This window comes from Hypanus sabinus, chromosome 7 (genome assembly GCF_030144855.1).
Source record: "Hypanus sabinus isolate sHypSab1 chromosome 7, sHypSab1.hap1, whole genome shotgun sequence".
Lineage (NCBI taxonomy): Eukaryota > Metazoa > Chordata > Chondrichthyes > Myliobatiformes > Dasyatidae > Hypanus > Hypanus sabinus.
The window spans coordinates 142,414,730-142,438,172 of record NC_082712.1 but is presented as its reverse complement, the minus strand read 5'-3'; the positions used below and the strand labels follow the sequence as shown (position 1 = coordinate 142,438,172).

General features: G+C 40.1%; 1 protein-coding gene across 35 annotated transcripts in view; it reads left to right on the top strand.

Moving 5' to 3' along the window:
* The window catches only part of stk33 (serine/threonine kinase 33), a 204,260-nt gene that overhangs the window by 132,293 nt on the left and 48,524 nt on the right, over positions 1–23,443 (top strand). For 33 of the 35 annotated variants that reach the window (XM_059975837.1, XM_059975806.1, XM_059975816.1 and 30 more), the window contains 3 exons: positions 4,532–4,617; positions 8,443–8,685; positions 20,732–20,812. In XM_059975837.1, coding sequence (XP_059831820.1) covers positions 4,532–4,617; positions 8,443–8,685; positions 20,732–20,812 — 410 coding nt within the window. Of the gene's footprint in view, positions 1–4,531; positions 4,618–8,442; positions 8,686–20,731; positions 20,813–22,358; positions 22,428–23,443 lie in introns of those variants that run through there. The other 2 variants (XM_059975840.1, XM_059975838.1) reach the window with 2 other exon arrangements.

Genomic DNA, 23,443 nt, shown 5'->3' with positions numbered 1-23,443 from the left:
CCCCCCACCCTTTGAAAGAAAGCCAAGCGGCAGGCGCATAAACTAATACTAATATTACCCCCATTTCAAGATGGCAGCTCCATAAGAAAATTTTTTAAGAAAAAACTATATAACACCCCAATTAAAATATAGAGTTGCAAAAAAAAAATATATATATATATATATACCTACATATATATATATACACATACACATACACACCCATATCAGACAAATCAAAAAAAAACTAAAATAGTAAAACCAGAAAAATCATTAATAAAAAAAAATGCACATTAAAGTTTAAAAATGTGATACACCTTTAAAAAAGAAATTCCATATTCAGATACAAAGATGACGTTTCACAAGCCAAGACTTATGGGAAGAAGAAACGACATTTTGAGAAAGCCATATTACAAAATATGAATATAAATTCAGCAATCTAATAAGAAAATATAGTAAAAAAGTTATCAAAATAGAATTTTTTTAAAAAAAAAGATTTAATAGACACTACAACATATATAAAAAAAAACTAAAGAAAAAGAATTCAAAACCTTTGTTCCATTTCTAAATACAGGCAAGCAAATAAACGCTTATAAAAAGTAAAGACTTATGGGAAGAAGAAACGACATTTTGAAAAAATAATTCATTATTACAAAATACAAACGTGTATAAAAAAAGGATATTATAAAAATTAAAACAGCATCTATAAGCAATAATAATAGTAGTAAAAAAAAAGACCCAGACCCATAGTTCAAAATAAAAAGTTATAACCCAACTTCCAGGGTTAAAACTTAAAATGAAATGACATCCTCTCTCCAAAAAAAAATCTTCAATGTAACTCATAGTTCAAGTTGCACTAGAGGATCGATATTCTTCAACAAATTTCTTCGCTTCTTCAGGAGTGTTAAAAAAGTGTAGACTGTTGTCGGGCAGCACCATTCTAAGCTTCGCTGGATACATTAAAGCTTGTTTAAATCCAATCGAATGAATCTCTGCCATCACTGGTTTAAAAGCGATCCTGGCTTTCATTACTTCATACGAGTAGTCTTCAACTATTCGAAATGAATAATTTCTGTAGGAGATCATACCTTTTTTACGAGCTAATCGAATTAGAAGCTCTTTCTCACGAGGATAATGAAGGCGAACAATCACCGCTCGTGGTTTATCAGACACAGACGAAAACCTCGCAACTCTATGAGCGCGGTCAATAACAGGTTCATTTTTCAAACCTTCACCACCGAAAATTTCCCACAGTAATTTAGAGAAAAATTCAGTTAAATCACCGGACTCAACTTTTTCGGGAATTCCGATGATGCGCAAATTCTGTCTGCGAGAACGATTTTCAAGATCAGTAATTTTAAACTTGTACTGATCTAAAGTTTTAGCAGTCGACTCTATCTTCTTCTCTAACACTTCAATTGTACGTGCTTTTTCACAAATTGATTGTTCAAGAGTCGTGATCTTATTTCCATGCTGTTGAACCTCTAACGCCTGCGACTGAAACTTAGTTTCAAGCGATTTAACAACTCCTTCAAGATCGGATATTTTCGAAGTAATCCTCCTTTCCAAACTTAACAGTTTACTGTCCAATTTACCTTCTAGTCTGCCTTCCAGAGCCGCAAATTTAGCATCCAGTTTATTGTCCAATTTACTTTCCATACCCGCAAATTTAACATCCAGTTTAATGTCCAAAAGACCAGAAATTGCGTCGATGGATACAGGATCCTTAGCCGATTTCTTACTTGTAGCCATTTTAGGTTTGACAAGATTAGATCAACTATTATTTTAGGAAAAAAGGGTCAATCAAAGGTAGCAACTCATATGATTAAGTTCGAAAAGATCTAATTAAAGGGTGATTATAGTTAAAAAAATAAAGAGCGCCTAAAAGGCAGATGCTTACGTCGCCATCTTGAAACTCCACCCCCCGGCTCCTAAATTCAATTCCACAATTGATGAAGGCCAATACACTGTATGCCTTCTTAACCACAGAATCAATCTGAGCAGCTGCTTTGAGCGTCCTATGGACTTGGACCCCAAGATTCCTCTGATCCTCCACGCTGCCAAGAGTCTTACTATATTATATTCTGCCATTATATTTGACCTACCAAAAGGAACCACTTCACACTTATCTAGGTTGAACTCCATCTGCCACTTCTCGTGCCAGTTTTGCATCCTATCAATGTCCCGCCTGTAACACCTGACAGCCCTCCACACTATCCATAACACCTCTAACCTTTGTGTCATCAGCAAACTTACTAACCCATCCCTCCATTTCCTCATCCAGGTCATTTATAAAAATCATGAAGAGTAAGGGTCCCAGATCAGATCCCTGAGGCACTCCACTGGTGACCAACCTCCATGCAGAATATGACCTGTGTACAACCACTGTTTGCCTTTTGTGGGCAAGCCAATTCTTGATTCACAAAGCAGTGTCTCCTTGGATCCCGTAGAAAGTAAAGTTCTCAGTGGAAATTTTATGAGCATTTGTTTTTATAGGAACATTTCTCTCCATCAACAATAAATGAGTCTCCAGCTTTCATTTTTTATGAACCAAATATCAGGCTTCAAAAGCTTTCAAATTGGAACATGCTTGCTTATGTGTTGGGTGCTGTAGCGTAGTGGTTAGTGTGATGCTGTTACAGCTCGGGCGTTCTAAAGTTTGGAGTTCAATTTTGGCGTCATCTATAAGGAGTCAGTACGATCTCCCTGTGAACTGCATGGGTTTCCTCGGGTGCTCCGGTTTCTTCCCACAATTCAAAGATATATTAGTAGGTTAATTGGTCATTGTAATTTGTTCTGTGATTAGGTTAATGTTAAAATAGAAAGTGGGTTGCGGGCAGTGTGGCTCATTGGACTAGAAGGACTAGAACAAATAAAACTGCTGTTGACTGAATTTTTTAAAAATTTTCACACCATTCTCAGTACACTCTAGATACTGTTGTCTGAGAAATTCCCAGGAGATCAGCAGTTTCTGAGATACTCAGACCACCTCATCTGGCACCAACAGTCATTCCATGTTCTAAATCAAAGTCACTTAGATCACATTTCTTCCTTATTCTGATTCTTGCTCTGAAGAGCAACTGAACCTCTTGACCATGTCTGCATACTTTTTTTTGCGTTGAGTTGCTGCCAACATGATTGGATGTTTAGAAATTCATTAAAGAGCAGGTGTACCTAATAAAGTAGCAACTGGGTGTACATATCCTTGATGGTAGGTAGGCTGTTGCCAGTGATGCATTGGGCAGTTTTTATCTATTTGTTGTACAGTCCTCCTGTTCATGGAGTGCTGTTTTTGTAGCGTACTGTGATGCAGTACATTAGAATTTTCTCACCTGCCCATCCATAGAATATAGTGGATTTTGATGTCCATAGTCCAGCTCTCATCAGCCTCTTCAGAACATAGAAATATTGTTAAGCTTTCTTGACTGTGGACTATGTGTTTTGGGACCATGAGAAGTTGTGTGAGATGTGCAGTCTCAGATGTTTGAAACTGTTTGCTGTTTCCACTGTTGTGCTGCCAAATTAAAGAGGGGTGTGAGTGGTGAGAGGTTGTTCATATTTGAATTATGTTGAGAACTGTCAGAGCACTTTAACTAGGCTACTTAACAAATTCGAATGTTGGTGATGATGAATCCAATCACCTTGAATCTAACCTGCAGTCTTATCTCCCCACCGCCACATTTTCTTAACTCCATTTGATTAATCTTAATTTGGAGGGTGACAGGGCATTGAGGTGGAATGAGCTTTGAGCTTAATGACAACTTGTGACATGTCCTAAAGCTCCAGGCCATCAAAGTAGACTAAGTTTTCTTTAAACAGTTATTTTTAGTGTCTGGTGATCACTGGCATTCATAAATATTTTTAAAACATATTAAATTTACTTAAATAATGTGATTAAAAATGTTAAGGTGGCTTAAATTAAAACACATTAAAAAAACATCAAATAATTAAAAGTTACTTAAAAATGAAGTAAGATGTTAGTTTTTATATGGTGCTCGTGACCCCAGTTCTACTGTATTACCAGTCATGAAGCTCAATTTCAATCTTGCTGCTCACTCTGAACTTGTGCCAGGTCTGTGTGTGCTGCAGATGCTAGAAATCAGAAATAAAAAGTTACTGGTGGGATCTCTCTGCAGGTTAAGAAGTTCTGTCAAAGAGCGCTAGAATCTAAATTGTTAATTCTATTTTACTTTCTACAGATATTGCCTGACCCATTGAGTGTTTCTAGTATTTTCTGTTTTGGGATTATATCTACTCATGGGAGCTGCTGCTACAGCAAGTGCAGTTTGGCTCATTGTAATTTGAGGGCATGTAGATGTTCAATGATGATTTATGGCTTTAGTGCCAATTGCCTATTCAGGAAAGAATGGATTTAATCTACATAAATTGTTAAAGTTCTGTTGTTTTTAATATTTTTGTTTCCCTAATCAATTAAACATTTTTATGATTTCTAAAGGTTAGACAGATAAATTGTATTGAGCTTTTCTATTCTTTTAGTAAATGATGGTACTGAAACATAAGCTTTACCAAATATTCCTTGTTATACTTGCAGCAAAGGATGTGCTTTCACGTCTTCTAAAAGTAGATCCTGCTCATAGAATCACAGCCAATGAACTTCTTGACAACCCATGGGTCACGGTAAAGCACTATCTTTTTTAATTTGAGAATATTAAAAATATACTGTGAAACTCAATTGTGTTTTTGTATTCATTCAGAGATTTCAAGTGAAGTTGCATTCAAGTCCTTCCACAGGGTTCTGAAGAGTTATAAGGTAGCCAGGAAGGAGTTTAAGATGGGACTTAGGAGAGCAAGAATGGGACATGAGAACGCCTTGGCAAGTACGATTAAGGAAAACCCCAAGGCATTCTACACGTGTGAAGAACTCAAGGATGACTAGAGTGAGGGATAAAAGTGTTTGGAGTTGGAGGAGGTAGTGGAGGTCCTTAATGAAGACTTTACTTCAGTATGCACCAGTGAGAGGGACCTTGATGAATGTGATGTCAGCATAGAACAGTCAAATATGCTGGAACATTTTGACATTAAGATGTGCTGGACCTTCTGAAAAAACATTAGAACAGACAAGTCACCAGGACTGTACGGGATATACCCTAGGTTACTAGGGAAGCGCAGGAAGAGATTGCTAAGCTTTTGGGGTTGTTCTTTGCATTCTCAGTGGACACGGAAGTAGTACCAGAAAATTGGGAGGGTAGAAAATGCTATTCCTTTTCTTCAAGAAAAAATAGGGACCATCCTGGGAGTTATAGACCAGTAAGTTTAACATCAATGCTGGACAAACTATTGGAGAGGATTCTTAGAGGCAAGATTTACAAGCATTTGGAAAAGCATACTCTAATTATGGATAGTTAGCATATCATGACTTATGAGTTTGTTTGAATTCTTTGAAGAAGTGACAAAACAGATTGATGAAGCTGGAGGAGTGGATGTGGTTTATATGGATTTTAGTAAGGCATTCAACAAGGTTCCCCATGGTGGGTTTATTCAGAAAGTTATGAGGCATGGGATCCATGGAAGCTTGGCTTTATGAATTCCGAATTGGCTTGCCCACAGAAGCAGAGTGTGGTAGTAGATTTTGTCTTCTGCCTGGAGGTCCATGACTAGTGGTGTTCCATAGGGATGTGTTCTGGCACTCCCTACCCTTTGTGATATTTATAAATGACTTGGTTCAATCCAAAAAGTGTGTGAAGTCTTACACTTTGGAAGGTTGAACTGGAAAGCAGAATACAGGGTTAATGGAAGATTCTTAATAGTGTGTCGAGGAATAGAGAAAGCTTAGAGTCCGTGCCCATACATCCCTCAAACATTGTCACCCAAATTGATAGGCGGGATAAGCAGGCAAATGGTGTGTTGGCCTTTATTAGTTGGGGAATTAATTTACAACTCTATTAAACTCTGGTTCGATCACACTTGGAATATTATGTTCGATTCTGGTTGCCTCATTATACACAAGATGTGGAAGCTTTAGAGAGCGTGCAGAGGAGATCTATCAGGATGCTGTATGGATTAGAGATCATGTGTTATTAGGAAAGGCTGATCGAGCTAGAGCTTTTCTCTTTGGAAAGGAGGATGAGAGATGACTTGATAGAGGTGTGTAGATAGAGTGGACAACTAACATTAGCCACTGCCACATTCAGAAATTTTGAATGTGGCAGTGGCTACTGCGAGGGTATGCAACTTAAAAGTGGTAAGATGAAAGTATGGGGGGGGGGGGAGTGGTGTCAGAGATAGGCTTTTACTCACAGCTGTGTGGACACATTGTCTGAGGTGTTGGTAGAGGCCGATGCAATAGATGAAAGAAAATTCGAAGGCTATGTGGAAGGGAAGGGTTAGATTGATCTTTGAGTAGGTTAAAAGGTCAGCACAACACTGTACTGTTCTATGTTCTAAAGCAGGGAATTCAATAATCTGGCCACAATTTTGCAATTGAAATTTAATTTTGAATGCACAATCAAATACATCAGTTATTTTAATTGTTCTTTATTTTAATAGTAATTTTCATCATTAACATTAACAGCTAATACTTTTGTTCTTGAAACTGCATCTGCCATCATTCTGCTCATTAGTTAATTAGTTAATTGTCATCCTTTTTCAGTAGTCTTATTTGTTCAGCATTTATTATCTTTGAGCATAATTTGAAAATGTTTTAACTTTCATTTACTTAATGGAGTTTCAAGCTATTGTGCACAACCTTTTCCTCCAGGACCCTTTTAGTTTTGTGTATTTAGCTCATCATATGAAATCAGAACTTGTCAAATATGCATATGTTGGATTGATGAACTGAAGCTTGGATCCAATAGAATGCTCCTTTTTAATGTATTTTTTTCTATCCTTGAAATTAAAGTTTCTTTTTGAAGGCTATGGAGATGATTAGTTATGGTGTTGGACTATAAAACTGACAGTGTGGAATCCAGCATAGCAAAACATAATTCTAAATTAGATAAATTGGATAATTTATGAGCAGGCTGACTCCTAATTCCCTTAGATTTGCCTTTTGATGGTCAATAAATAGTCAGTATAGTTCAAATCAATGGATATATAATAAATTATATTTCAGGCCTTGTGTTGGACAGTATTTCAGTGTATAATGTAAAAGATTACTTCAACAGAGCAATTGAATTGATTAGCATTTCTAAGATGTTTGAAGTGGATGTTCCAAATGCCTGGAGGCTTGTTTGCAGCTGCCTTGGGGTACTTGGATATCTGACATCAAATCTAGAAACAGATTCCCTTCTATTATAGAACCATAGAACATTACAGCACAGAAACAGGCCTTTTGGCCCTTCTTGGCTGTGCCGAACCATTTTTCTGCCTAGTCCCACTCACCTGCACCTGGGCCATATCCCTCCAAACCCCCCTCCATCCATATACCTGTCCAAGTTTTTCTTAAATGTCAAAATTGAGCCTGCATTCACCACTTCATCTGGCAGCTCATTCCACACTCCCACCACTCTCTGTGTGAAGAAGCCCCCCCCCCCAATGTTCCCTTTAAACTTCTCCCCCTTCACCCTTAACCCATGACCTCTTTTTTTTTCCTCCCCTGGCCTCAGTGGAAAAAGCCTGCTTGCATTCACTCTATCTTTACCCATCATAATTTTATACACCTCTGTCAAATCACCCCTCATTCTCCTATGCTCCAGGAAATAAAGTCCTAGCCTATTCAATCTTTCTCTGTAATTCAGTTTCTCAAGTCCCGGCAACATCCTTGTAAACCTTCTCTGCACTCTTTCAACCTTATTCATATCCTTCCTGTAATTAGGTGACCAAAACTGCACACAATACTCCAAATTATGTTATTTTTGCTGCAAGAGTCTACTGTTCCCATTAACTCTGAGATGTAATATTTCAATGTTATTAAAATTGTTACATTTATTTCATGTCACTCAAGACTCCTTGATTCAAAAAAAAGTAAAATCCTACTTTTACCTGTTGAAAAACATGAAACATAGGAGCAGAATAAAGCCATTTGGTTCATTGAGTTTGCTCTGTCATTCCATCATGGCTGATTTATTATCCCTCTCAACCCCATTGTCCTACAAGACCATAGGATTGTATTGAGCACTTGCTAGTGCATCAGTGCTTTGTTCAAGATATCATTAATGAAATGCAAGAATATGTAGAGTGAGAGTCTATAATCCAATAAAATGTAATTCATGTGATCATTCATTAGATTTACATTTAATAATGTGGCATAGTCATCAGTGACAGAACTACTAAGGTCTTGGAGAAAAATAAACTTTACCTGTGACCTACTGTTACTTAAGGCAAAGGATTGTAATTCATCTTGGAAGTCAGTAAATAAGACATGTTAAAAAGTGGTAATGTTTGCCAGATTTTAAGAGTTGTGGAATATTATCTTGAGCTCAAAGTATATGAAATGTAGCTAGAAAGGCCAGGGATTTCTTTTCATTCACTATAAAGTCATTAAACATAATCCTTGAATTCCAGGGTGATACTACAGCCATACAAAGGCCACCCAATGTACTTGAAATGATGAAACAATGGAAAGATGATCTAGATGGAGATGAAGAAGGAGGATCAAACGCAGATAGTTCTGTACCAAGCAGTGTTTGCCAAAATAGTCGGACTAGCCAAGAAGATGGAGAGAATCCTACCAGCAGCAATGATATCTCTGATAGATCCAGAGAAATTGATTCTGGCATTAAACAATCCCACACTCCAGCTAAGCAGGTAAAATTACCTGCAAAGATTATATGGGGAAAAATATTAAAGATGGATGCTTCTTGTAGACAGAGGGTTCTGTGTAAATCTGGATGAAGCTGATTTTTGGAGGTTTGATCCTTGCTCATGATTGAGTCCACTGATCTTTGGGAATATGATTTTCAAAATATCACAATCGTTCCTGAGTTTTTGACGAGGAAGGGGGAAATCTGTAACGGCAGCATTACTGGCAGTTATCCAGTGCTTCTTGGAATATTTATATAGTGGATTCCAGTTAATTAGGACACATTGGGAGCAGTACATTTTGACCCAATTATGCAGCTGCCCCAATTAGTTGAGGTTTCATGGAAGTAGTGAAAAAGGTATTAAAAAAATTACCATTTAACTGAGTAACAAATTACATATTTAAATGAAATATAGGGCACGTTGGAACACTACCAATATTGTATTATATTACAGTACTATAAAACTGTGTATTAGTTCCTAATGTTATCAACAGAAGAATGAATCCAGTAAATGCTGCTAAATTATTTTGACTGACTGTTAATTAACATAATCAATGCAGACACCTGGTCCAGATAATGGACTGCTTTCATACATTGCTTTTGATGATTGCATCATCCAAATCTTGTTTTTCATTGTAACATTCAAGATTATTGTCAATAGCTTCAACTTCTTCATAGCTCCTAACACTTTCTGAAGTTGTGAAATTGTTTCATTTTCACTCCCGGCTGTTTCTGGCATTTCCAAGCCTAAATGCTTGAAACCAGAGTGAACAAAACAGTTCCAAATTTTCTCTCTGCTTATTTCTTGTCAACTGTCAGTACCAAAAATCACTGATATTTGATGACAAACACACAACTGATATTATTTAAGAGCTGTTCGTTCTAAGCATGGTGTAGTATCTAATGGCCACACAAGTACACGCGACAGACACTAGTTAGAAACTGTTCAGCAACAGTCTCCTATCCCAATTAAGTGGCATGGTGCCCTAAGTAAACAAAGGGAATCTCGGATATTTTCTCAATTAGGTTTTGTTCTTTAATAGTTATCCCAAGTAAGTAGCTGGCTTGAGTAACCGGTGGCCGAATTAACCAGAATTCGCTATGAAGTTGACTGAAAGGCACCAGCTGCTTCGGAAAGAATTTTCTGTTGCAATTGGTAACTTTATAGATACATTGATTTCAATATTCAGAAAGCAATGTATTGTTTAATTTGAGGTTCCCACTGAACTCTATAGTTTCAGTGTTGGCTTTGAGTTTCAGAAATGTTTCACTATCTTGATTTAATGTGAAAAATAACCGCTTAAGAAAGCTACTGAATGGCAGGCATTTTGTGTAAGTGTATCTAGTTACAAATGGTTATGAGCAACACACACAAAATGCTGGTGGAACGCAGCAGCCCAGGCAGCATCTATAGGGAGAAGCACTGTCGACGTTTCGGGCCGAGACCCTTTGTCAGGACTAACTGAAAGGAAAGACAGTAAGAGATTTGAAAGTAGGGGGAGGGGAAAATGCGAAATGATAGGAGAAGACCGGAGGGGGTGGGGTGAAGCTAAGAGCTGGAAAGGTGATTGGCAAAAGGGATACAGAGCTGGAGAAGGGAAAGTATCATGGGATGGGAGGCCTAGGGAGAAAGAAAGGGGGAGGGGAGCTCCAGAGGGAGATGGAGAACAGGCAGAGTGACAGGCAGAAAGAGAGGAAAAAAAGGGATAAAAGCTAAATATATCAGGAATGGGGTAAGAAGGGGAGGAGGGGCATTAACGGAAGTTAGAGAAGTCAGTGTTCCATGCCATCACGTTGGAGGCTACCCAGCCAGTATATAAGGTGTTGTTCCTCCAACCTGAGTGTGGCTTCATCTTGACAGTAGAGGAGGCCATGGATAGACATATCAGAATGGGAATGGGATGTGGAATTAAAATGTGTGGCCACTGGGAGATCCTGCTTTCTCTGGCAGACAGAGCGTAGGTGTTCGTCGAAACAGTCTCCCAGTCTGTGTCGGGTCTCACCAATATATAAAAGGAGCACCGGACGCAGTACACCACACCAGCCGACTCACTGGTGAAGTGTCGCCTCACCTGGAAGGACTGTCTGCAGCCATGAATAGTGGTGAGGGAGGAAGTGTAAGGGCAGGTGTAACACTTGTTCCACCAGCATTTTATGTGTGTTGCTTGAATTTCCAGCACCTGCAGATTTTGTCATGCTTACTAATGGTTATGAGTCTGCCTTGAGGTCATTTGCCAGAAAAGTTCTGCAACGATTGGTGTTGGAACTTTTGTTGACCACTATTTATAGTAATGATCTGAAATCGGAAAGTCGCCCTAAGATGGAGAGTTCTGAGAAGATTTGAAACTGTGAATCAGAAGAAAAGTAATACTGTGAGCAGATATTAATGATGTGGTCATGGATCTGCATTTAGCATATAATAACTGGAAGTAATTTCCAAGTACTAAGCAGCTTATTAAATGTCCTAAATGGCAAGTGAGAAATGGGCATATTTCTGGCCAGAGGTCTACAACCTACTGATTTATCAGGGGAAGTAGTAATATAATCAGCTTTGGTTTCTTTGCTTCATTGAGGATGTTTACCATTTTGGACCACTCCAATGGTACCCAACTACGCAGTGAACGAGTCAGCACATTGTGACATTAACAGACATGAACAAATGGTACCAGTACTCTTTTTAAAAGGATCATGCAGCACTTGCACATTAACTGCTGTTCTTGCATTTCTGGTTACTCCTTGAATTGTGCATATATCAGACTTTTACGTTCCCTTCCACTCAGGAACCCCCGCTCCCATGCTTCTTGGCCACTTACAGGACTGCATTCTGTAAACTCATTCAAAGTGTTGGCTGCATTCCCCTGCAACCTGTCTGATGCAGTTTCTCATGGTCCCTTGATGTTCAATGTAAAATTTATGATTGTACTTTGTAACATTTAAAGAAAATGTGAATAAAATATGTGGTGGATTATCAAAAGTAAAACTGCTAGTCAACAAACACCCTGGAGATGCTGGATTAAAGGAGTTTCACTTTTTAGAATGTGTCCTCATCTGCTGCTGTTTCTGATATTTAGTTTCTTTTTTAGCATTAGACTATTCCTCTCATTATTTTCTTTTCATTTGCTTAAGCAAATTCTGGTTAGTTGTGGTCTAAAAGAATAGGTCCCGTGGGATCCAGGGAGATTTAAACTTGGATGTGGAAGCAGAAGGTGGTGATTGAAGGTTGTTTCTCAGAATGGAAACCAGTGTATTGTGGTGTGCTGCAGAGAATGGTTTTGTGATCTATGTTATCTGTTATTTATATAAATGATTTTGGTGTGTGAATGCACAAAGCACATAAATAGGAGGTGATGTTGATGTTGAAAAGCTTATCGTAGATTACAGGGAGATGAATGAGAAGGAGAATTTGGCTAGGCTAGATTTTTATTCCTTAGAATAAGAGGTGATCTTATAGAAGGGTTTAAGAGGCACAGACAAGATGAACAAAAACTGTATTCCCTAGTATAGGGGAATCCCTCATTAGGGATATAGATACAGGCTTAGGAGTAAGATTTAAAAAGGATGTGAAGGTGAACTTTTTCATGCAGAGGTTGGTGAACATATGCATTGAGTTACCAGAGGAAGTGGTTGAGGCAGACACAATGGTGTTATTTAAAAAACACTTGGATAGGTACGTGGAGGAGTAGGGTTTGGAAGGGTGTGGGCCAAACATGGGAAATTGGGATTAGCTAGGTGGACAACATGGTTGGCATGGCTTGCATGTGTGCTTAATTGCTCTAACTCTAATTTACCTTACAACATCAAAATAAAAATATAGACTTAAATTTTGCAGCATTTTTAAAGGTAATCACCAAAATTTACCTCTGTTAGTGGCAGCAGATTGGGCACTTCAGCACAGGCACAGCAAGGCACATATCCTTAATGTACTGCACATGGTTGTTGTGACTGTAATCGAACTCACCGGAGAGACACTGAAGCTGGTGGTACAGAAGTCTTTATTCATCGCAACACACAGGCATTCTTCTGGAGACCCTCGTTGGAGAGCCTCCCAAGCTGAAGAAGTGCATCACATTTTTATATCCTAAACAACTGTAAGTGATAGAATACAATTTAAATAGTTACAATGACAATGTTTCTGTGGGGTAATGTAATGGGTAATAGCTGACACGTATTGTTCATAATAGAAACTGTTCTACATAATTCACAAACACCGTCAGTGAATTATTGTGTTCACGTTAAGAGATGATGTAATAATGTCGGTGTAAAGTGATTGTTTTTCGTTTCTCATTTATTAAGTATGTAAAATGACTCGCATGTTTTATTTGCAAAATCCTACATTGGTGACCCCGATGCTCTTGGATGATTCCAGAATTACTCAGTGACATGGCGACCAACACAGTCGCTTTGATACTGCTAGAGTTTTGGGAGCAGCATGCTACCATGTGGTTTACACAGATGGAAACCCAGTTTTTAGTGTGAGAAATCACTGCAGACAAAACCAATTTTACTACGCCATAGCATCACTAAGTAGTTCCACAGCAGCCAGTGGTGAGTCTAGTAGAAGACATGCCTGCATGTGATAATTATGTCATTCTGTAAATTCATCTATTACAGATTTTTGGACTGTCAGTCATTTGCTCTCCTTGCCCAGCCTGGGTGTTGCTAGGCTTTCAGAACTAAAGGACCACATGCTACCTTTCCTGGGCAAGAACCATCCTTGCTTTGTTTTTAAAGAACTCTTTATGTAACAAATGCCTGAACAATTCTGCACAGCCCCCACTAATAAACCTGTGGAGGACCATAGGGAGCTTGCTAAAGTGGCCGATTGTCTACACTCTACCTAGCAGTGGTGCATCATTTCTCCTCCTTTCCTTGTCTCAATAAGCCCTGCCAGCAGACTCACGGCCAAGATTTCAAACCAGACAAAGCCGGTTCTATGATTTTACCACGCACACTTTAGCATGAACACCAAGAATTGCCAACCCTCATGCAGCTCGACAGTGCCAGTGCATCAGGATGTTGAAGGTCAGTGAATACTGTCAGTTCCAGCTGCCAGAGTTGTCTATTGTCCATTACAGGTGCCCTTTAATGGCGACACTTCCAATGTGACACAGGCACCTCAAGTAAATGTGCTGCCAGCTTTACCCATTGATTACAAAGCAGAGAGCGATGAACCCTTGTTGGAGGCTGCTAACAGCAGCACGATACAGACTTATGGGACATGACCACCAGGGGGTGATGCCTCTGCTACGCATTGAACTTTGTCTTGGCTAAAGTTGCTAGGCCTCTATTCGGTACAGATTTTCTGTGTGCCAAAGGACTGTTAGTAGATCTTAAGAACTGTTGGCTTGTGGTTGCAAAGGACTTTGGGTCATTACTTTCTACCCCAGGTAAGTTCCCCATGATGACTCTGTCTGATAAATGCACCACCACATGTGAATTCACTTGCCTGCTAGGCGAATTCCCAGATCTCACCAAGTATACATTTTCCACTACAGTCACAAAGCATTTCCACAACTGGTTTACTGGTACATGATCTTGTGTAGTCTGGATCCAGAAGAGCTGAGTTTGTGAATGTGGCAATGCTTGGCATTGAGTGCAGGTTTTCACCCTACCATATGGTCCCTGAGCCCAAAGGTGGTTACTGTCCACCTTTGATCATTACCCAGTCCCATATATTCATAACTTTTTGAAACATTTAGCTTAAAAGATAATTAAGTGGACTTTGTCAGGGGTACCTCAGCCTATGTGCGCTGAGGACATTCCAAAAACTGCTGTTATAACCCCATTTGGCCTACTTATGTTTCTGTGCATGCCTTTTGGGCTGAAAAAGGCAGCGCAGACTTTTGTTTACCTGGATGACATACTTGTTGCCTTCACATCTCTGCACACTTTTCAGGTACTTAAGCCAACATGGGCTAATTATTAACCCTGCTAAATGAATGGTTGGCTTTTCTATTATAGGCTTTCACAGCCACCGCATCTCCACAGAAGGTGCAACACCCCTGCTGTCAAAAGTTGCTGCTATTATGGACTTTCCATTGCACCGCATTACCAAAGCACACAAGAGATTTTAGGAATGGCGAATTTCTAACACCATTTCATTCCATGAGCTGCTGAACTTGTGCTCTCCTTGTGCAGGGCTCCTAATCTCATGCTTGTGTGGTCAGCAGATGTGACCAGAGCATTTGACAACACCAAACGAGCTTTTATGAATGCGACCCTGCTGGCACACCTACTCCCTAATGCACCTATAGCCATGATTGCTGATGCCTCAGACTATGCTGGGTGCTGTGCATGAACGGTTGGTTGCAGGCATGTGGCATTTGCTCACCTTCTTCAGCCAGCAGTTCTGCTGCTCCAAAAGGAAGTACGGCACATTTGCCTGCCATTTTCATTCTCTGTTGGGGGTTGCCATTTCACAACATTTGTTGACCACAACCATCTCATGTATGTGATGGTCAAGGCGTCAGAGCCTTGGTCTGCATGGAAGCAACCCCTGGCCTACATTTTGGAATTTACTACTGGCATACAGCACATTGAAGGAAAAAATAATGCCGTAGCCGATTGCCTCTCATGGCTCACAGTCAATGTCATACACATTGGGGTTGTCTATACTGGCATGGCCAGCGACTGAGCTACCAACCCAGAAGTCCAGTCTTAAGGACAGTAGTCTTAGGCCTGTGGTTAGCCGATATCGTTCGGGGATGCAGGAGTTTCTTTCCTGTGCAATGTCTCAACCAGTGACCCTCGTCCCACAGCCCCTCCAAACAAAAGGCAGACTGTTTTTAACTCCATTCACAGCCTCTCCCATCTGGGTGGAAAGACTTCACAGAGATCAGTTGCTTTAAAGTTTGTATGGCATGGCCTTAAGCAGGGTGTGCGAGACTGGAATGTAGGCTGTATTGTGTATCAGCGGGTGAAAATTAACTGACACATTTGGGCACCATCAGTAACTTTTGAGGTCCTTGAGTGATAGTTTTACCATGTCAATGTGATCCTGGTTGATTCTCCCTCCCACCACCACCCCCCCCCCCCCAGCTGTTCTGTACATCTTACCATGGTGAACTGTACCACCAGGTGGCCATAGGTTGTCCCTTTAGCGTCGATGACGGCTGCAGACATAGCCCGTATGTTCATAAACACCTGGGTTGTTTGGTTTGACACCCCATCTGATATATCTTCTGACCACGGTCCCCAATTCACATAAGACCTCTAGCCCATAATTGGTCAGAGCCTCATTGTTAAATTGCATCATCTGCATTCCAATGGCCTGTGTGAGCAGCTTTACTCTTCCTTAAAGGCTGGTCTGAGCGCCTCCCTGATGGATAAATGTTAGCATGATCATCTCCTGTGGGTCCTGCTGGGGCATAGAACAACTTCAAAAAAGGATCTGCAGTCCTCTGCGGCTGAGTTGGTGTATGGGTAGTTGCTAAGGGTGCCAGATGATTTTATTCCTGATGCTACAACTGCCTGGTCAGCATCTCAGCAGCATTCCACCCTCTTCAGTAAACTCAGTTCTTTTGTATCTGTTCCTACCTCCTTTTCCGGCATACAGCACTCTTGGGTTCCAGATGACCTACGTTTCACCTCACTTATTTTTGTCTACCATGATGCATATCAACATTCTCTAAGCCCCCTTATGATGGTCTGTTCTGCATTTTGGAACAGAACAAAAAGACCTTTATTGTAGAGAGGAAGGGTAAACCTGAATGTATTTCTATAGTGTGCCTTGAAGCAGCCCACCAACACCTGGATGGTCCCACTATCATATCCTCTGCATCACGACATAACCATGTGTGTATCAGCACACCCCTGGATGAATCAAAGGTATCTGCAGTTATTCCAACCAAGGCACATAGAACCTGAGCCAGGCAGCTCGTATGAGCTCCAGACAGATTCACAATGCCAGTTTTGGTGAATTCTGGAGGGGCCCGTGTAGGGTAATGTAATGGGTAACAGATGATTCATGTTGTTCATAATAGAAACATGTTCAACATCATTGAGTTGTTGTGTTCACTTTAAGAGACAGTGTCTGATGTAATGATGTTAGTATGAGCTTTGTTTGTAATGGAAGTAAAGGGTTGTGGTTTTTGTTAAGAACATAAAACGACTCTTGCATGTTCTATTCACAAAATCCTACATGCCCTTTGAATTGCATATCTACAGTGAGACTCCTCTGAATGTTTAAACACCTTTACTGAGACAAACTAATCCCATTGTTTTAATGTTTGGCTGATGCAGATTCTTATGTCACATGGTCAGCATTTTTCAAACCTTATCTCTTAGTCTGTGAGGCAGCTTGTGCTTTTAATTTCAATTTGCTGCTCGCGATTTGCAATAAAATCTGAAGACTGGTTCTTGCTTGTATTAGTATTTGCTATCTTCACATAACTCCAGAATACTCTTTAACATACCCTCCTCTTGGCCCCAGACATAAATTTGTCCCAGGAAGGCCAAACTTTAAGAAGTATCTAATTAAGTAGGGCAGAAAAAGTGCCCTTCACATTGGATCCTTTCCATAATTACTAACCTATTATGTCCCTATGTGCATTTATATCTATGCTATGATCCCTAATCGGCAATCTATGAGACTAAGCAGAGCTTGCAATAACATGTTTCAGAAATTTGGTCACATCATCATCTTGGATACTTTTGTTCTCTCAGTGTCAGCCAGTCTTTAAAATGTAGCTTTGTTGTTCATGTGATGTTGGCTCCTCTGCTGGCCCATTGTGAATTACATATCTTCACCCCTTCAATATCTGATAGCTAAAACTCAGCAGTGGCTACCAGTAGTTACTCTCAGGGCAGAAGCACAGCAAGGCTTTTCAGGTTTACAGGTAACAGTTCGCACTTATCACCATGGTAGTGTATTGTCAGAATAGTCTGACAAGTCCATCAGTCCTTTTGATTGATCTACAGGTGGGTTGGGGTGGTCTCTATGGGTATGGCTGCAAGGCCTCATCCTGTTTCTCCCCCCCCCCCCAGACTGTCCTTTTGATTGCTTGCCTAATTGGGCCCAGCTTATTTGTGTCCACTCTCCACTCTCATTCCATTCTGGGGTGGCTGCCTTCAGATGCTGTGTGTAATTTCTTCTCTTTCTCAGTGTACCTTGCCATCAAGATTGTGCAAATTGTTGTCTGTTGTAACTTGGATCCCTTCACACCTTTTTCTCCCAATATCTTTCAATCTTGATCCATGTAACTAACCATCCACCTCACAGAACCAGCCTTCATTATTAAGTACCATCACTGGTATATATTAACATGTTATTAACAGCTTGCTGACACGTTCTCTGTGTCTTCTGCATTTGCCTTCCCATTCCTTTCATCCATGGGTCTTCTTCCATCAGGAATGGTCAGATCTGAAGTGGTAGGCTTGTGTTCATTACTTAAATTCTCTGTGAAGACATTATTACTGGGTAGACTTGAATCCTTGTTCTCTCTGTGGGCAAGAAGGTGAATCATATGGTTTAATTTGTCTCCAGTATTTCTACTGGCTGCCTTGCTGGGTCTGCACACAAACACATGTATAATTTATCAGAAGCACCATCTGTGGACCTATCCACCTGGAAGTGAACCCTGCCTTTTCAGGGAGCTCTCTTAGCATGATTTGGTCATCTGGCTGTGTGAGGACTATTTTCTCTCCCTCAGGCTCTCTCTGATCAGCAATATATTGCTGTTCTGCTCTGTCCCTCAAAGTGTTAATCCATTTACAATGGTCCATTACATCTCCATATCATATGAATAAATTGGCTCCAGCAGTTTCTTTCTCTTCAATTTCTGTCATCTCATATTCTTCTGTTGTTCGTTTGTGACATGATCTGCACATTCATTCCCTTTCTGCTCCTTCCTCTCCCCCTTCTGGTGTGTCTAATTGCTGTTACATCTGCAGTCAGCTAAACTGCTTTTAACACTTTTAACAAACTCTGTTTGTCCCCTACCATTGGGACCTGCTGACATGATTCATGTACATTATCCCAACCTCTGTCCCTGCATGGAGCTGCTGTCTCTCTGTGGGCTGTGTTGTATGCTCTGTGGATCATATATGTTTGCTGTGCTTGTTATATCTCCATTTCCTGACTCAGTAATAGCACTGATTTTACCTAGTATGTCTGTCCTCGGGATGGTTCCCTCATTGTTTGGACACACCCAAAAATCTGCCAGAAGCTGCACTCCCTCAATGTCATGTATCTGAGACTTGCTTCTCTCTATTCTCATTGTTTCATCCCCTGCATGGGTAACATTAATTACCCATCCAGTCATGGGCATGTATAGATCAGTTATCAAAACTGACAACCTGGTGTCAAAAAACATTTCTCATTGTTGGCCTCCGAATAAACCTTTTGTGTTACTACTGGCAATGGAGGTTGTCATCATCCACTTGTCTGAACTGGATACTGCCCTCACCAGCTCTATAAATGTGGCTGGATGCACTGCTGTCATTTCTGTCTGTTTTGGTGAGCTTCCTCTGTTTTTGGGACATTGCAACCAACTATGTTCCAACAGGCCCCAACTGTAACATTTGATTGGTTGCTGGTACACAAAACAAGTCCTCAGTGTCATTGAATCAGCTATACCCACTTAATGATTTCTCTTTCCCCTCCTCTGGTCTATCTCCCGCTGCTATCTCCAAATCTAAAACTTCTTGGTGTACTGAGCTCAGGCCTTCCTTCAGCATTTTCAGGAAAAAGGATCATCCCTCCTTGGATTGTCCAGCCTGAGTATTCCTCATATGCTTGAAATTTATGCTCTACATAATCCGTAACATGCTCATCAGCTCTCTGAACCACTGACATTATCATTCCCCAGTTACTCTCACCTCCCCCAATCACTGACTCACTTCCTTCTTAAAACAATGATATCTCTCCTCATTACTGGCATTCCTGCTAGTTGCCCATGCACCATCCTGGACTCTCGGGCCACACTGTCCCGTATATTTCTCAAGCATTTTGCTTTTACCAACATGCGTATATCCTTTCAGTGCATCTGGTGAATGTCAATCATTTCTATGAGCTTGACCCAGAATTTCGAAATCCTATAAGCAACTTTAGGTGAGGAGAGCTGACAAAATGCTTGCTTCTCCCTGGCAGTGAAGGGCTTGTGAATGGCAGTAACCAGAGTCAAGTCTGGGTCGACAGGATTCTCAGCCTACTGTTGCCTAACCTCAATAGGTGCCATCTCAACAGATGTACTGTACCTGGGTATAACCTCTCCCTCAAATATTTCTACACTAGTTCCTGTACTGAACATAGTTAAAAAGGTAACACTACATGGTTAAAACCACTGAGTATGCACTCTGCAATTTTCCACATTTGTACTGCTGAACTCATGATGCCTGTTGTATTCCCTTCCATATAACATCTATTACCCTGAAGTTTCAAACTTATTCTTAAAACACACAAACACACTCACAAACAAGTATCCCGCCTGAATATCCACATGCAGCTCTCTGGTATCCTGAGCGGTCAGTAACCACCTTTCATAACAGTCTCACAAACTACTTAAAAATGTCTGGCCCCTTACACAAACACTCTTTTATGTCTATTAGTTCAGCTCTCTGCCATTTTCTTTGCTACTTCATGATCTTCTAGTCGTTAACCTGAACAAAGGTAAGCGTGGGTGCTACTCTTAAAAATATTCACCACTTTAGACTGCTTAAGTCGCCGGTCACACAGTGCGTCATGATTGTATCCCAGATGAGCACTCAAATGTTGTGACTGTGATCAAAATCACTAAAGTGACACTGAAGTTGGTGATACAGAAGTCTTCCACAAAATTCATCACAAAAAGCAGACATTTTTCTGAAGCACATACACAGGAGTATCTTCTAAACTCAAAAAGGCATCACATTCTTAGGCCCTTGAGACCAATAGATGATTCAATACAGGTTCAGTAGTTACAATTACATTATTTACTTGAATTGGTTGACAGTGTTTCTTTTGAATTGCATATCTTCAATGGGAGATGCCTCAATGTTCAAATATCCTTGCTGGGACACTTGTTTAATCAGGCAGCATTGGTAAATGAGTAATTGAATTTGTCATTTTCCAGAGCTTTAAGAAGGATATCTTTACCGCCTTTCCTGGCGATGGGCCACTTACTGTGAAGAAAACAAACAAGTTCTGCAACGATGTGAGTCCCTACAAATAATGTAAAATCAGATTAAAATTGAAATGGTTAATTGAAATAAAATATATAATTGGAGTTAGGCTATTTAAACTTAAAATGTATTGAATGTTCAATATGAAATCTATATGGAGTATGGTTCTACATTACAAGTAGCTAGTACAGTTATGATTATACTGGTTTGTACCATTCTGGACTTTTAGATTTGAGTGCCAAAGTTAAAAATATTTAATTTTGTATCTTGAGAGATTTTCAGTTCATGGAATGTGTGACTTTTTTTTGTTTGCACATCTATAGTTCTGGGAGTTAAAAGAGCTATTTTGTTTTTCTTTGGATAATTGTGTCCCAGATATTTTTAAGATTGAGAATGGTGCTTGGCTAGCTTCATTTTGTAAATTTCCATTTTATTTCATTAGTTGTGACATATGGCCATGAAACAATTACCATATATTCTGTGGTATTCAGTTGTGCTACCAAATTTGAATTGGTCAAGTGCACAGAACATTTGGATTTTTTCCCAGTTTCAAATCATTACCATTAGCAATAGTATTTATTTGCATTGTGGTGTTCTGATTTTGAGAAAACAGCCTAGCTGGTATAATCTGGGTGCCTAAATATAGGAACTCATCAGCTGATTTACTACATCAGACTTAAATCATAGAGGATAGGGAGATCAGTGCCAAGAATATTAATATGCTAGGTTGTTTCAAAATAAAGGAGGATATAATGTTAGGTTGCTTAAAGAGCAATAATTGTTAAGTGCTCAAGGCCTGCCTGATGGGATATACCCCAGGTAGAGAGGCAAGTCAAGAGATTGCTGGGGCCTTGAACAATATCTTTGTGTCCTCTCTTGCCGCAGCCCTGGAGAACTGGCGAGTAGGTAAGATGTGTTTTTTGAAGAGGTAACGAGGGTGATTGATGAAGGTAAAGCTGTGGATGTTGTCTACTTGAATTTTAGTAAGGTGTTTGTTAAAGTTCCTCCTGGGAGGCTCATCAAAAGATTAATATGCATGGGATCAATGTGAATTGGCCATTAGGATTCCCCTTAGAAAACAGAGGGCTGTGCTCAAAGAAAATTATTCCAGCTGGAGGTACAGTCAAGGCCTTGGAGAGGGTACTCAAGGTTAGCAGGATGTTGCTTGGATTTGAGGTTGGGTAAACTTGGGTTGTTTTCTCTGGAGCGATGCAGGCTGAGTGAAGATCTGATAGGTTTATATGTTAATGAGTATAGATACAAGTAGACAGTATCTTTTTCCTAGGGTTGAAATGTCTAATGCCAAAGGGCATGCATTTAAGGCAAGAGGGGTAATTTTAAAGGGGATGTGAGGAGCAAGTTAATTTACACAGAGTGGGGTATACTTGGAATGTGCTGCCTAGGATGGTGATAAGATGGCACCAGTGAACCACAATGACATTCAGAGGGTTACATATGTTACTTCTAAATGTACCTCTTTTGAATTACACTCACTACAATCTACAGCATATAATTTACCTTTAAGGAATATACTTTTCAATTGACTTGATGAACTACCAATTTCATGATCTTCTAAAGGACTTGGTGGAATTAACTCTCAAGCAAGGAGGTATGGCACCTTTATGTAGATGAAAGTCCATCAACATGGCTGGAAGTGAAGCAAAAGTGGGGTCTTCAAGCCAGTCTGAAACACAGCAATGAGACCCCTCTACCCAGTATCTTGTAAGCAAATGGAGAACAAATTTGAGGACCTGAGTGCAAAATTGCTCAACCAAAGGGAAAAAAGGAGACTGTTGTGTTCTATGTTTAACTGAGACATGACTTACTCCCAGAAGGCCAGATATGATGATCAGACTTGAAGGTTTCTTGATTCACAGGATGGACTGAACTGCTGATTTGGAAAAGGAAAAAGCTGGAGGTATGATTTTTATGATAAACTCTAGGTGGTGTTCTGATGTGATGGTTTTGTCGAACTCATGCTCCCCCAGTCTTGAACATCTAAAGATCAAATGCCATCTGTTCTATTTACATAAGGAGTTCTCATCCACGAGCCTCTTTGGAATTTACATACTGTACTCAAGTTCTTGAAATACTGCATGATGCTGTCACCAAACAAGGAACAGTCCATCCCGATGAGTTTCAAGTCATAGTCAGGGACTTCAGCCAGGCTTGTTTGATGAAATCCATGCTCAATTATCATTAGCATATAACCTGTAGCACCAGAGGTCCTAATACACTGGACCACTGAAATAAAAAGATAAGGCATGCCTACCTTTTCATGCCTCGACTGTATTTTTGGAAATCTGATCACTTGGTTGTCCTTCTCCTACCTGCATACAGGCAAAGACTAAAGAGCAAGGCTCCCAGATAAGAACAACAAAAAGGTGGTCGTGGAAGGCAGAGGAGTGACTACAGGATTACTTTGAGTTGGTAGTCTGGGCCATATTCAAGGACTGATCTATAGATGGTTGTAACAGACTGTATAAAAAAACGTTGTTAATGAGTGTGTCCCCACAAAATCATTCAGAATCTTCCCCAACCAGAAGCCCTGGATGAACCATGAGATCTGCAATCTGCTGAGGGCCAGATCAGAGGCATTTGTCTGGCAACGAAGAGAAGTACAAGAGGTCCAGGTACAATCTCTGGAAAACCAGCTCATGTGT